At 30.2% G+C, this 16,159-nt stretch overlaps 1 protein-coding gene across 1 annotated transcript; it reads left to right on the plus strand.

Annotated features, from left to right (window-relative positions):
- The first annotated feature begins 2,429 nt into the window (after nucleotides 1–2,429).
- LOC136985514 (patched domain-containing protein 3-like) lies at nucleotides 2,430–13,887 on the plus strand. The gene is made up of 3 exons (XM_067282804.1): nucleotides 2,430–3,438; nucleotides 6,438–6,755; nucleotides 12,626–13,887. The coding sequence occupies exons 1-3, from the start codon at nucleotides 2,430–2,432 to the stop codon at nucleotides 13,885–13,887; spliced, it is 2,589 nt and encodes an 862-aa protein (XP_067138905.1).
- Nucleotides 13,888–16,159: the final 2,272 nt, after the last annotated feature.

Below are 16,159 nucleotides of genomic sequence, written 5' to 3' on the forward strand. Positions count from 1 at the left end.
TATAAAATTCTTTAATGTTATCCAGTGGCGTTTATGCACTAGACCAAAAAAAAAAAAAAAAAAAAGACAATTGTCTTGGATCCGTAAATCTCAAGGTCCAGTGAAGAATTAGAAGTTGTCAATACTACAAAGAATATAAATGAGAAAATAATTCATTATAATTTTCAATGGTTATTACGCAAAATAATATACTTCTACAAAAAATCTAAAACAATAAAACGATTTAATGAAATACAAAAGCGTAGCGCAGTTTCCTAACAAATCACCTCTTCATTATTATTCTTATGAGGGGAGATGTGTTTAAACAATAAACTACGATTTCCGATGTTTTTACGTTGTGTTTTCATAGTTTAGTTTGCATATTCCCAAGAAAAACTGAGTAGTTTATCTTTGTTAGGAACTGAAAATCAGGCGATAAATGAATTGAATTGTGATACAATAAAATCTCGATTTAACGGACAAAATTTCCCGTCTGTGTGTCATACGTAAACATTAACACCCTGTTAATTTTAAAATGCTTCTTTATATGTAATTAAATTATTCATTAATATGCGAATCCATAGGTTATTTCGCTCAAATTCAAGAGTTCAGTTTCTGCAAAAGTAGTTACAGAACTTAAAACGCTTTTGCATGAAAAGTTCTTGTAACTCAAAATGCCGTTAAAGTGCTACATCTAATAAATAAACCAGGCAGAACAATGAATAAAATTAGTGTCATTTCATGTTCATCTTCTTACATCTTATAGATAGTAAAAACCAATTTGTTTTTATTTTCTCTATAATTTATATCAAAATAAATTAGAAATAAGTATTAAAAGTCAATTTTTGATATCAATGGCGATGACCTTTATCTTTAAATATCGGATTAAAAATATAAAATATAATTGCTAAGTCTTTATAATTATGGAAGGGTTAAAAGTAAATTTTTAAAATATCTCAGAGTGGAGTATAAAACAAAGAAATTTCATATCTAATAGGAAATAATTTCGTCATAATTTCGTATCTAACATAATCATAAATAATGTTCTACTATAAACAATTGTTAATTTTATCGATTTTAAACTATAATATTTAATCCTAAAGCTGCACAGAGACACTGTAAAAGTAAGTTGAATTAAATACTACTACAGTAATTTAAATTTTATATATAATGTAATATAAATTGCATATAACATATTTTTAGTTAAATATAAAAAATAAAATATTATATATAATTTATAGATTAAGTGAAATAAAAATTAGTGATTAATAAAGTTATCTTCAATTTAAAAAACATCGCTGTAGAATATTTTAAATGAATATTTCTCGGTTATTTATTTAAAAGCTTAATTAACTTTTTTTTAAAATAAACTAAAATCTCTCAACTATTAAATAAATATAGAGTTGCATTCTATCATTAGAAAGCTTCTAATTTAATTTTTATTGTTTTCCTGTTGTATTCAATTGCTGTTGAGGTATTCATTTTTTAAGATATTATACAATAATTATTTTCTAACTATATTTTCTCTCTATTAATTAAATATTTAAAAATTCATATTTAAAAACGTTAAAATATTGAAATTTAAAACGTTGAAACTTTTATTAATTTAATTTATATATATATATATAAATGATAAATAAATAAAATGCCTGCACTCGAATAGACTATGGGTCTATTTTTTTTTTTTTATCTGGCTGTGTTGTGGGTTTATTTTAGCCTGTGGGGTTATTCGAATCTATGGGTTTAGTTTTTAAAGTTAGTTTTTCTGTGTTGGTGTAAGTATCTGCAGGGGTCGATAAAAACCAAAAGTTAATTTTCAACGACAAAAAAATAATTTACGAAATTGCAATTTCATGTATATTGTTTACATTAACCACTGGCTTAGAAAATGTGATTTGAATAAATCCACGTTATGGTTTATTCACATACTGCTATTGTTTTTAATGCCATTGTGATGTGGTTCTAATCGAGTGTGTGGAGTAATTTAAACCTGTGGGTCTAATCGAATGTGTGTGAGACATAAATATTTCCTAATACAGTTTAATTATAATACTGTATCGAGAATAATTTTTATATAAAATTTTCATATTTTAAGTTGAATGGATATTAGAAAAATTCGTACTTTATTTGAATTTATTTGAAAGCATTTTATGAATCGAAATAACGACATTTTGTCAGACTAAAGTTTAACTTGTTTGCGGTTAACTTAGGTTATCTTTTGTTTAAAGTATATTTCCATTTAAAACATAAATGAATCTCGATCAATGACCTCTACGGCATTTCCTAATTGAAATTTATTGACACGGAGCAAAGATTTTCTATAAGTATTACTTTATGAGAAAATATAAATATGGATTATAATATAATATATATACTTATTATTATATATTATATATTATATACTTTATATATATTATTTTATGAAAATATAAATATATTTTTTTACAGAAATGAAAGAAAAATTCCAATATCCTTATCTTCAACGAAAACTCTCTCATCAATTTTCTTGTCTGGGAAAACTAATAGCAAGACATTATTTGTGGTTTTTTTTCATACCAGTTTTGATGGCATTAATATTATCAACAGGATTTCTAAAATATAAAGTCAACAGAGACACCGATTATTTATTTACTGCTACAAATGAAAGAGCTAATAGAGCTAAAGATCTTGCTGAACGTTTATTTCCTATGAATACATCAATATATTCTGATTCTACCAGAATTTCAAAGCCAAACGATATGTGTTTGATACTTATATATTCTAAATCTGATAAAAATTTATTCGATGAAAAGATTTTTGAGGAAATTGCAACCTTAGATAAAATTATAAAAAATATAACTGTTGAATGGGATGGAAAATTAGTCAATTATTCGACATTGTGTGGGAAGAAAAACGGAAAATGTGTTGAAAGCGAAGTAATTAAATTAATTCCCCACATTAAAGAAATTATTTCAGGTAAATATAAAATTAAATATCCTGTTGACTTAAACAAGCTCACATTTGTCTATACACAATATGTATTCTCGTTGGGAGGTGTAAAACTTAACAGGAAAGGATATGTTGAAGAAATTAAATCAGCAAGATTACTTTATCTGTTGGATAAAACAAATAAGAAAAAACACGAAGCTATTGAAAGATGGAAAAGCGTTTTTAACGAAGTATTAAAAACCCAGGAATTTCGTTATATATCGTATACGTTTCTGAACAGTTTTTTGTTACAAGGAGAATTGGAAGAATATTCTAATTGCTTAGTTCCTCTTATACCAATATGTTTTGTCTTAGTTCTAATATTTTCTTTCGTTATTTGCATGACAAACGATACAATTAAAGGTAAACCTTGGTTAGGTTCTATGGCATGCATTTCCGCTTGTCTATCAGTTTTAAGTGGAATGGGAATGCTCCTATGGTTTGGTTTCGAAAAGGTGGACGTTGTCTTCGCTTTATTTTTTAGTGTTTTAGGTAAGTAGATATGTTTTAAAATATAGTAAATAAGAAACAATAATACGCAATTTTTAAATAAACTTATTAAAAATCATTGATTATAAGAATTATCAAAGAATTAAACGTTAGAAGCAAATATAATGTTTATATTGAATAAAATTCCATTACTTTAAATTATGGTATAAAAATGAATACAGAGTCTTTCATATATTATAGAAGCTATACTATAAAACTTTTGTAAGCTATAGAGAAAGATATTGCGACGTACTTCTAAATAAAAATGAATATTCGTAGAACATTAACCCTCTTTTCATAAATAGTCTACATTTAAACTACATTATAAAGTCGTCTAAAATAATATAATTTCTATTTTATAAAACTAAAATAGTTTAGAAAACAATTTCATATAATCCATATACTCTTATAAAGGTGCCAGATTACAATTGCAATTCTTCCATTGTGCCATCTTCAGAGCTTAATACTATATACAATAAAAGGAAACCGCGCCATCTGTTGAGTAAATCTGATAAATTAGAGGAATAAAAAATACATTCTCGTGTTTTTGTAACTACAAATTTTACAAACTTTTAAGCAATATTAATTACTGTATAATAAAAGAAAAATTTCAAAGATAAAATAAAATTTTATTATGGCCAAATGAATAAAACGAAACAGATACAAAAAACAATAAACAACATTGTCGAAATAAAAACACTTAATTAACAGAACGAAAGAAACAAATTAAAATAATGTATTTAATTATCATAAAAGTTCTTATTTTAATAAATAGCTAATAAACTTTGGAAAAACAAAATAATTTAAAATATATTTTAGGAAAAAACTCAAAAGTATCTTTTTGGACTGGAAACATAAGTATTAAAGGTTTTTACTTATACTGCGGAAAAATAAGTCAACTTATACATATTACTTGATGAAATCACATTATGAGCATAATGTGATTTCACCAAGCAAGTTAGTGATTTCACTAGAAACTTAGCAATAAGCTCCAATATCTTTACAACTCTGTAGTAACAATAGACGACTTTGAACTATCAAACATAAACAGCAGATAACAGCATATCATCTCGTCACTAGATATCAAGTAAAGTTATTCATGCCACTGTATAGCGCAGAGTTTTAAATTCACGTATGCTTCATTTTGCATATACAGAAGGTGATTTGCTAATTGTAACTAATTTTTTCGCTTAGTTTCTTTCACAAAACACCTGTCCATGAATTGTTTTTGTCTCTTCTCGACGTGTTCTCCATCTCGTTGGCTCACAACACAACATCATTATTTCTACGATTCGAAGACCTTCTTGTAGGCTAAGTTTCGACAGATACCGATGACCATTCCTGTTGAATTACTTTCCAAAGACCATCTAATGTTGTAGCCTTACGAAGAAAGAGAGGTTGCTTCAGAAAGCCAATTCCAAAAAAATCCATGAGGCTGATGTCAAGTGTTTTGGTGGGTATGTCCTCTGTAGGAATGTGGTTCGGTCCACCTTCAGTCTTCAACTTCTGGAGAAAGCTAATGTATATCTATCTGTGTGATTAGACTCTTTGTTATGGTAAAGAGTCACTTTGGCTTTTGCAGGATACAGCTTTGGAATCTCACATTCCAAATATAGTTGCAAAATGTTCTCCACATAGTAATTAGCGTTAACTTTCACAATTTTTGGCACTCTGAGAAAAGGAAGTTTTCGGCCTGTCATTCCTCCAAAAATCATAAATCCTTCAGGCCATCTTTCGTGACATTTGACAAGCCATTCTTCTGGCACTTCCTGTCTGGGCTGCACGAGTTCCATTGCAATAATCAAGGTATATATACACTTTCATCTAGGGTGGCCATGTAGTCGCTTTTCCCTCCGGCCAGACGCCTCTCGAAAGCTTTCTTGCGTGCAGATGTTTGTGTGTAGATGCTTTTTTCTTGGTAGCTGCTTGCAGATCTTCATGTATAATGGTGTTAACTATGAACTGAAATATACCCAGACATTTTGCTATGGTCCTCTGATTAGGTAGATTTCTTTTCTAATCATTTCCTTATCTTCTCCTGACCAAGTTTTGTGAGCCCTTAGAAATATTGGGTGTAACTCACCAGAAGCACTCTCTTATCACTTTTTCGTTTCGTTACCAAGAACTCTGATAGCTGTAGACTGGAAAACGTCAATTTCATTTTTCTTGAGGGCTTTTACGACAGTGCGAGATGAAAGACCTTCGGAAAGAAGCTTGATACGCACGTCAACTTCGCTCGCAACTGCTACCTCCATTTTTGAACAATTGAATTCAAACATTCTTATAATGCAAAAAAAAAAAAAAAACAACAACTACCAGTTTTCAAAATTTGATTTATATTCGACAAGTAGAACAAATAATATCCTATCGTAAATTTCAGTCATAATTAGCAAATCATCCTCTGTAACTGGGTATTTTCTAGGAAAAGGTAACTAAGCTTCGCGACGTAGGTTAACTTTGACACAAAACACAAATATGATTATATACTTCTAACGTTATGCTAATACAGTTTATGACAATGGGCCTGCAAGTATTATGCTTGTCCATCGTCATTGCCGAAGAAACGTGAAGAAACGTTTAAAACGATTCTTAGCGACTGCATATCACTGCGATCTTTTTCCTCTTATTTTCAGTCAGTGAATCGAAATAATTTTGCAAGAACATTAAAAAATTTGTTGTGGTAACTTTTTATCGCAGGTAGATCTGGTTAAAATATTTTAAATTATTATACTGTAAGCCAGTATTTATAAGATAGTAGCTTACCATATTGTAAATTACGCTACATTAGTTAAATTTTAATTAGATAACTTCTTTTTAATAAAATTAATAACAGTTAATTTATTCAGACTAACTGATAATTATTCTAGAATAGTAACAATGTAAATTTAGGATAGTATTAATGGATATTTAAATTTGAGCTTTTTATATTCGGAAACTTAAATTAAGAATGCAAAAATTATTATTTTTTCATTATGAGTAATGAGTGATTTCTGTACTTTCAGCAATGGAAATAGACGATGCTTTTATACTTATAGCAGCTTGGAGGAGTACTGATCCAGAGGATTCTGTAGAAAATAGAATGGAAAAAACTTACTCGGAAGCCGCAGTATCTATATTCATTACATCTTTTACAAGCTTTCTCTCGTTTTGTATTGGAATGTGTTCGATATTTCCAGGCATTCGTATATTTACGTATTTCGCAGGGGCATTTGTTTGCTTTACTTACATTTACTTGATGACTTTCTTTGGAAGTTGCTTAGTGATCAGTGGTTACAGGGAGCAAAAACGACTACACTGCATCACTCTTCAAAAAGTAAAAGGTAAGTATTGTATTGCGCCTATTTTTAAAGCAAACCGAGCTAGAACATTTTCTGAGGTATAGATTTTATTAAGACCATTATATAATGAATTATTACTTACTTATAACATTTTGTAAGAAGTACGAACTATAGTTTTAAGAAACTTTTAACTATTAGTACGTATAATACCGTATATAAACAAAGTAGTAATACAAATCGGTAAAAATACAGGGTTTTCCAAAATGAATGTTACTATTTTAAATTAATGTAATTATGCTAATTATTATTTGATAAGTATGTAATGTATACCAATCGATAGAGTAACTAGTTTCATCTTCCTTTTTCATTTCAATGTCTTCTTGTCTACTATCTCTAGGAAGCGCCGTAGAATCAGTAACAGAAAAGGCGTATCATGTTCTGCAGTTTGCAAAGTGATCATTGTGCAAAACGAATAATATGCAGGAGCTGTAAAATTGTTTTTAATAGCTGTTGTAGGAGGAGTGACAACGGTTATGCTGTAGCCAGTGTAGGAAGAATTTGAATATCGGTTCGATGTGTGAGGTATGACACGAGGTGCACATATTGAGAAATTATAATGAACACATGCAAACTTGGACAGTTTTGCAATGTTTTAATATACATTACATATCTCAGATAATATTAACATAATTACAATAATTAAAAATAGTAGAATTATTTTTGGAAGACACTGTATTTAATAATGATTAAATAAATTTTTTATAAAAAAATTTATTTAATATTTTTTTTAATAAAAAAATTACTGCAATTTCTGTAACTGTTGGAGTGATCATAAAAAGCTATGCAATACATATAAGCCAGTGATAAAAATTATAGAAGCGGTTTGGGAAAAGCAATTACCGATATTAAAGCATACTTTTCGAATTTTATTCAAATTCGTTGTTTTCTGTTTATTAAAAATATCAACTTCTCAATAATAAAAATATGGTATCATAATGGGTAGGTCAGTTATGGACAGTTTTAAACAATAAATAGAAAGGCGGTTGTCTTCTAATAGAAACAATACGATGTATGTATTATTTCTATCATTTTTATGATTAATTTTCTTGATTATTTAATTTATAACCGATAAATCTATTATCTAATATTTTAAAATAATATAAAAGAATACATATCGTAAGTTACAGAATTTTGAAAAGATGGCAAAAATAGTAAATATTTAACATAAAAAACATTACAGTTCATGATATTTCAGCTTACACTTTAGAAGTACTGTACTCTATTATGATGTTTCTACATTATGTATATAATAAAAATTGGTTAACAAGTTTACCGCATTAAGTTTTTATTTAATATTTATATTATAATATGTACTTAAGCCTATATTGTTTTAAAATTGCGGAAAGAATCTATAGAATTCGATATTAAAGAAAATAGTAAGAAAGGAAAGCAGCAAGTTGATGTAACTGTAGGGTTTCTGAAACGGGATCCCGGGAACCCGGGATCCCGGGATCCCGGCTGTTTTTTTACCCCGGGAAATATCCCGGGAAATTTTTCTCATCCCGGGAAATCCCGCAATTTTTTTAAAAGTTCACTTTTTTCTTATTTTGTGTTAAGATTGAAGAAATTTTACAAAGAGAAAGTATAATTAACTCATAAACTGTCAGAATGCCGGAATGCATTTATATTTAATTTAAGCCTGTGTTACTGATGGTGCAGCTGTAATGGTGAAATTTGGAAGGTTAATTGAATGTGAGCATCAGTTATGTTATGCACACGGAATTCATTTAGCGGTATGTGATGTTTTGTACCAAAAGTCAACCACTTCAGTAGCAGTCCCTCTTTCTGAAGAAATTCAAACTGAAGATGAAGAGCGCAATGATGATATTGAGAAAGATGAAGAAGACTTTAGTTATAGTATTGATTTTGAAAGTGTTTTGTGTGAGCGTTTGGCTGAAGATCCTTTCGATATAGATATTTCATTTGAATTACATGACACACTAGGTAATGAAATAGTCTGTTCTCAAATCATTAATAAGGTTAGAAAAATAGCAAAATTTTTTCGCAAATCACCTTTAAAGAATAACATCTTACAAAAATACGTTGAACAGGAACATGGGAAAAATTTGCACTTATTTCTGGATTCCAAAACCCGATGGAATAGCCTTTTAGCCATGTTAGAGCGATTTATTAAAATAAGATCATCCATATCGAAAGCAATCATTGACTGTAATAAAGATACGGACAATTTTGATCTTGACAAACAAGAAGTTACTGTAATTCGTGACATCGTGGCATCACTGCAGCCATTAAAAGCTGGAGCAGAAAAGCTTGGCAACAGAGGATCGACTTTACTTTCATCGGAAGGTATTTTTTCTTTTATTATAAATGAGTTAAATCAACTAAACACACCTTTTTCAAGAAGACTAAAAGAGTCGTTTATTCGACGCATAGCAGAGAGAAGAAATGTAAAACTGACTGGCCTCATACAATATCTCAATAGTGGAAAGAATTATGGAAAAGTTTCAACTTTCCCAAGTGAAAAAAGTTTGCCAGCCTTACCAACCAAGACTATGTTAATTTTATCAGCAAAACAGATGTTAGATCGTCTTTTTGAAGTATCTACTGATTCTACTTCCGGTGATACAGATCAACTACCAGATGTCGCAAGCTCATCTGCAATGACTTTAGCTGAAAAGCTTGATGCTGCTATCAAAGAAGCTGAGATAGACAGATCAAGAAAAGTGGACAACAAAAGCAGTACTGAAACGCGTCTCGAGAACGAAATAGAAATCTTTGAGGCTACAGGTGAAAAAACACACATCATCTGTCTTCTGTTAAATGCGTTAAAAACGATTCCACCCACATCGATTGAATCAGAAAGGGCATTCTCGGCAGCAGGACTTTTTATTACCAAATTAAGAACCAGATTGAGTGATCGGAGTATCGACCATCTTTGTTTCTTAAAATCTCATTATAAAAATTTACAGTAATATTTGTATTATGTTTTATTTAAATAAAAAATATCATTTTCTAAGTTAGAAGTTTGATCAAAGTTCAGTTTTTTTCTTTAAATTTTTAACTCAATTCGTAGGCAATTTTTGTTATAAGCAGTTTCGAACAAACTTTAACAAATTTTTTTTTATTTGTGAATTTTCTACGTAATTCAAAGGTATTTTTAATACATATTTTACACATCATTATTAATACGATTTTGGAGGTTGTAGAACACTTAAATTACTTTAAAAAATGAAAAATAATGATATCATTCGATTTCAAGATATTTTTTATATTTTAAAAATAATTTATTATATCCCGGATTTCCCGGGATCCCGGGAAACAGTTCACTTTTATCCCGGAATCCGGGACAAGCAAAAGACCGGGAAATAAGAAACCCTAATGTACTGTATCTCAGATAATCAGAATATTTATTAAATGAATTATATTTAAATATAAAATGTAATATACTGAAAATATTTTTATGTGATGAAATATAAAAAAAGAAATTAGCTTGAAACAGAGCGAAAACTTTAATAGATAAATATCAAAAGAAATGCATATTTAGGTATTTGCAATTTGCTTATTTTTATGTGTATACCTGTATTTATGAATAGATTTGAAGTAAGTTATATTATGATAGGACGAGATTTTGCAGTAATTAATCTTGAAAGTTTTTATATCTGTAAATGATTTTATTTCCCTTATATTGAGAATAATGTTTTTTTTTTTTTTTTTTTTTTTTTTTAATGGTCTGCTATGTGGCACTAAGAAGTTCTTTTAATCCTATCTGGCATACGTTCGGCCAAGTCCACAATGGAGCAGACGATTGGTGTAGGACAGGGTCCGACAAATCCAGACTACTTTTCATAAAATTCCTGGGGTTTTCGAATCCCTTGGATTCGAGAAAAAACAATATTCGTATCAACTCCAATATTATAAAATTTCATCGTATCTTCACTACAATACACAAATTGCCATAAAAATTAGCAAGCCTAGGAGTTGTAGAAATCGAACGAAATTGTACTGTACATGTATGAGTGTAACGGTGATATAAATAAGTGATTACAAAACGAAAGCAAAAGATCATTTATTGCAGGAAAAACTACTCCTGAAAAGAGATTCTAGTACCTTGTTAGGCCACCTTTAACGTGAATATACGATGAAACACGGGCGGGCATGAAGGCATATAGTTGCCGTAAGGTATTCTGAAGCATCTCAGTCTACAGTTGTTGCAAGCGGTCTTCTAGTTAGGCCAAACTCATAGGCTGTTCAACTTGGCGTCCCAAGTGAACCCAGACATCTTCGATCGATGACAAATCAGGGGACCGGCAGACCAGAGAAGTGAGGCAATGTTGCAGAGGTAGCCTGTGACATCCTTGCTGTGTGTGGTCGAGCATTCCTGTTGGAAAATGGCTCTTGAGAGCTCTGTCGTGAGAGGTGACACATTTGGCTGCTGGATGTCAGTAACATACTGCAGGGCTGTCATGGTCCCTTGAATCAGTGCTAGAGGTGATCGGGTGTCGTATGTAATGGTACTCCAGACTATCACACCAGCTATGGAGCAGTGTGCATATGCAGGATTGAGGCGTTCACCACGGTGCCGCCAGACAGGAACACGGCCGTTGTCAATGTCCTATCGAAATCTGGATTCAACGCTATAGAGGACCCGGTTCCATTCCATTGTGGTTCAATCCCATCGGAAGCAACACTACTCCAAACGGAGGCAACGGTGTATGATGCCAATGGCAGTACACAATGGCCGCCACAATACCAAATATTCCTCACCCAGGCACCTCGAAATGGCACGGACAGACACAGGAGCCTGTAATGATGGTGTCACCTGTGTCCGGATGGCAGACAACGATACGGTCGGCATTGTGTGCAGTTGTCAGAGAAGGCGGTCCTCTCGGATTGTGGTCTGCCGAGGGCATCCTAAACCTGAGCGCCGTGTATGCGGGCTTTCTCTTGTCCACTAGTCTCAATATCTTCACACATGTTGCCAGAACGGCCTAGGTAGTGGGCTATTCGCCGAAATGACCATCTGGCTTCTCTCAACCCAATGATCCTTCTCCTTTCAAACTCGGATAGTTGTTCATATGGTCTTCGATTACAACATAAAGGCATCTCTAGTGATACCAGCCATCTGCAACAGGTAAACTACAGACAGGATGCCTTTGCGCGCTTTTTATAGGCTAAGGGGGACGCATTTTAACTTCCTCTGCTGCCATTACGCAATAAGCCATCACACTATAACTCTAATCATTGCTACATCTGTTTAAAGCTTATCAGCATGCCAAGTTTCGCGGCGATACAACTGTTTCTTGGTGCGCTACTTTTTATGGCAATAAGTGTATTTATAAATTCCTTTGTCATTTACGTGAATATTCTATTTATTATGTTTAAAATCGGAGATTTATCAATTTTTTCCGATTAAAATTTCTAAATATAAACCTAAATACAGTAGAGAGTCGTTTATCTGAACACCGGTTATCCGAACGCTTTCCAGTCGGACTGTGTCGTGCTGAATCGAACTTTTTTGATACTAGATTTACTTCTAAAGTATAATTTTTATGTTTTTATATTTTCAATATATTTATTTTGTTTGTACAAAATAAAGAAAAAATAATTGTATCGTTAAAAAATAATTTTTAAAGATACAATAGCCTCAATTATTATTATAAACATTTTCGTTAGGCTTAAAATCGACGAAAATTCAACACGAAGCGACACGCAACGGAGAAAAATTTCAACATCGGACAGATTAATATATTTTTTCGTACATAATCGGTTATCCGAACAACTTCAATCCCCAATTGATTAGAATAAACGACTCTCTACTGTATAATTTTCTATATATAATTTATAAAATCTGTTTTTTTTCAAAAATTAAATTCTTAAATATTTTTTTGCAGATTCGAAAAATGAAGTTATGAGGAATGGAAATGTTTCTCTAAAAGAAGAGTTTATAATGTCCCAATTCAGGGATAAAATAGGCAATTTCTTAACACGTAAAAGTATAAAATTTAGTGTCATGTTCATATTTCTATGTAATCTTGGAATTGCACTCTGGGGACTAACATTTACACAAGCTGGAAATAATTTCAGTGATGCTTTCAAAGACGAATCGAAATTTTCTCTCTTTTTTAAACTAAACAAGCATTACTATCAATATGGTTATGCTATTAATGTGATTGTCAACGAACCATTAAATTATGCTGATCCTCTAGTGCAAAATTCAGTAGAAACACTCTGCAAACGGTTTGAAAATCATCCAAATATTGCAGATTCATCACTACGATTATCGTGGTTAAAAGAATTTCTAAAGATACAAGCATCTCCAGTAGGAAAATTTCTGTTTTCATCTTACAATATGTCAAACGAATTAGATTTCATAGACGCATTAAGAAACGTGTTTTTAAAATTTCAACAAGCAAAAGAATTCAATTATGATATCGCATTCAATGAAAATTATACTAAAATTATAGCATCTCGCTTTCTTTTTCCAACAATCAATATTAAAACTGAATTTCATGAAGCATCCTTAATGATTGACTCTTATAAAATAATTGATCAGTCGCCAATATCTGCTACCGTTGATGGCCTTCATTTCCATTTAATAGAACAAATGTTCTTGATTAAAAAGGCTACATTTCAGACAGCCTTAATAACATCATCATTAATTTGCCTGGTTTTTTTAATTTTTATTACAAATATAAAAATCGTTTTACCAGTCACTATCATCGTTTTTTGTATTATTTTCGAAACTATAGGTTATATGAGTTTATGGAATGTGAAATTGGACATGGTCAGTTTAGTTACTTTAATTTTGTGTGTTGGATTTTCTATTAACTATCCCACGCATATTTCTATCTCTTTCTTTACTGCCACAGACATGGATCAAAACGAAAGACTGAAGAAATCAATTTATGAAGTTGGTTTTCCCATATTTCAAGGATCTACAACAACTATTCTAGGCATTTTAATTCTATCATTTCAACCATTTTATTCAGTAGTTTCATTCTTCAAAATCATCTTTCTAATAGCTATGCAAACTACATTTCATGCAATGTTTGTCATTCCTGTAGTACTCAGTATTGTCGGAAATTATAATGTTTCATTTTTTTCCGTAAGGAATGCTATTTCTAATTTTAAATTTTCTAATAAAAAACGTTAACAGATATGTTTTTAAATACGTGATAAATATTATATATATATATATAACTTTAAAAACGTCATTTTAAATGTAAACGTAAACTTCTGTATAAAATAAAATAAAATTTTTAGAAATAAAATAGAATTTTTCTTCAAAGTACAGGTATCCCTCGTAAAACATGGCACTTCTACAACACGATTTCTCTCTAACACGGTAAAAAAATACGATTTTAGAAGGATAATATTAATTTCGATTTAATTTATATAGGGCGTCACCAGTGACGTAGCGAACATAACTGGCGCCCGGGGCACGACACTTTATTGGCGCCCCCCTCCCCCTCCAGAAACACATATAGTAATATAATATATAGAATTTACTCGCATTAAGAATATAATACAAATAATAATAGAACGTAGTACCTACCTTAAAATATCTATAATATATTACGAATAGTTACTATTACCTTCATGCCCCCTGCCCACCCTCGCTAGGCAACTGGGTGTCACACGTAAAATCGGTTCCATCGCTGAAAACGATAGAAATGAATTTTGGTAAAACGCACCTGTACACAAGTTATTTTAACATTATTTAAACGTACAGAAACTTGCGAAAAGTGTTAAAAGTGGTGTCTTTATTTATTTATGCACCTTTGTGTACGAATAATCATCGTACATGGAGGTGCATTATAATCATATTCTGACTGATCTTAAGTAAAATACTTATGTCAAGGGTCTTAATGTGAGTGCTTTCCAGTTTGCATATAGTTCGGTGATTGGTTCCATACACTTTTTAAATATCTCCTATAAAATTTACATTACTAATGTTTCATCATCTCATTTGAGCCGATTTTAAATGGGATACCCTGTGTAAGATGTATAAAACATTGTTTATATGTATTTTATAATTTATTTTAAGGTTTATTTACTTTTTAGGTATTCATATGAAAACATCTAATTTAACTATGACAACAAATCTTTAAAATTAATGCAAATACTTTTTGTTTGCATTAATTTGCTTTAAATTTTAGATATATTCTTCAATTTCATTTACATATTTCATTATTTAAATTAATGTAAATTTTGTACTTTTATCTTTTTCCGAATCATATCCGAATATTTTATCTAAACGGATTTAAAATGATAGCGAGGGCTAAGTAAATATTGATGTTTTAATATTATAGACCAATTGATGACAGCAATAACAATACTTTATACAATATTTTTTCCACTTATGATAGCTTCATCATGTAAAGAAACTATACAGTAACTTGAAAAGTCGTTTATTTTTTCTTTGTCAACAATGCCAAATGTTAGTTTTCTCGAATGAAAGGCAAACACTTTTTGAAATTTTTAACGTTGTTAATAGGTTAGTTAAAGTTTGTAATGCTCTTAGTCATGTGATTTGAGACGAATTCTCAAAAAGAACATCTATAACAATTCATCTTTATTTGTCCTTGCGTAGGGTGGGTATTGCAATACTGAACAGTTTTATCAATACAGAAATCTCGGTTGAGAACACTTTCAATACCGGAATACCAGCATTAAAACCGGCATGCGGATTTTTATTCAATACAAATGAACACTTTATTAAAAGATAATAAATAATTTACAATGAATTGAAGTGTTAGATAAAACAATTAATAAAATAATATCTTTTGCCAATCGAATAATTCGATGACTACTCAAAAAAATAAACTAGAATTACTGAATTTTGTTAAAGTTTTTATGCAATTTTAAAGTAAACGTGAGCTATTTTTTGGCTTACGTTTACTTTAAAATATGAACTTATGACTTAAAATATCACTTTACTTTTGTACATACCAATCTTACTGAAGAAAAAGGCTCTTTCCCCTCTTTAATAATAGAAAGAATTTACACTAAATAATTACATGCGAGTTTTTAATCATTGTTTAAAAATGTAAATAATCTTGGGTTTGTGTGAAATTACATGTAAGGTATAAATGAATTCCCAGACTGCACTTTTGAATAAAGCTTAAGATTCACTCAGATTTTCTTATTTTATTTTTAATAAAATATTGTTAATTTTTTCATGTTATTAGTTTTATTATTGATAAAACTACAATTATTTACTCTATTTCATTTCTTAATTATAATTATAATCTAAAGTACACTGTATAATATAAACACTTCTACACATTAATAGGTCACATTGATAAATGAATATTTATATTAAAACTATGGTAAATGTTTATCTAAATTTTCGAACATTTAATTCGGATGACTAGAGTAAGACTCTCTCTGAAAGTAAGTTTTTAATAGAAGTCTTATTTTAA

The sequence above is a fragment of the Centruroides vittatus genome, unplaced genomic scaffold (genome assembly GCF_030686945.1).
Source record: "Centruroides vittatus isolate TY-2023 unplaced genomic scaffold, ASM3068694v2 contig_971, whole genome shotgun sequence".
Taxonomy (NCBI): Eukaryota; Metazoa; Arthropoda; class Arachnida; order Scorpiones; family Buthidae; genus Centruroides; species Centruroides vittatus.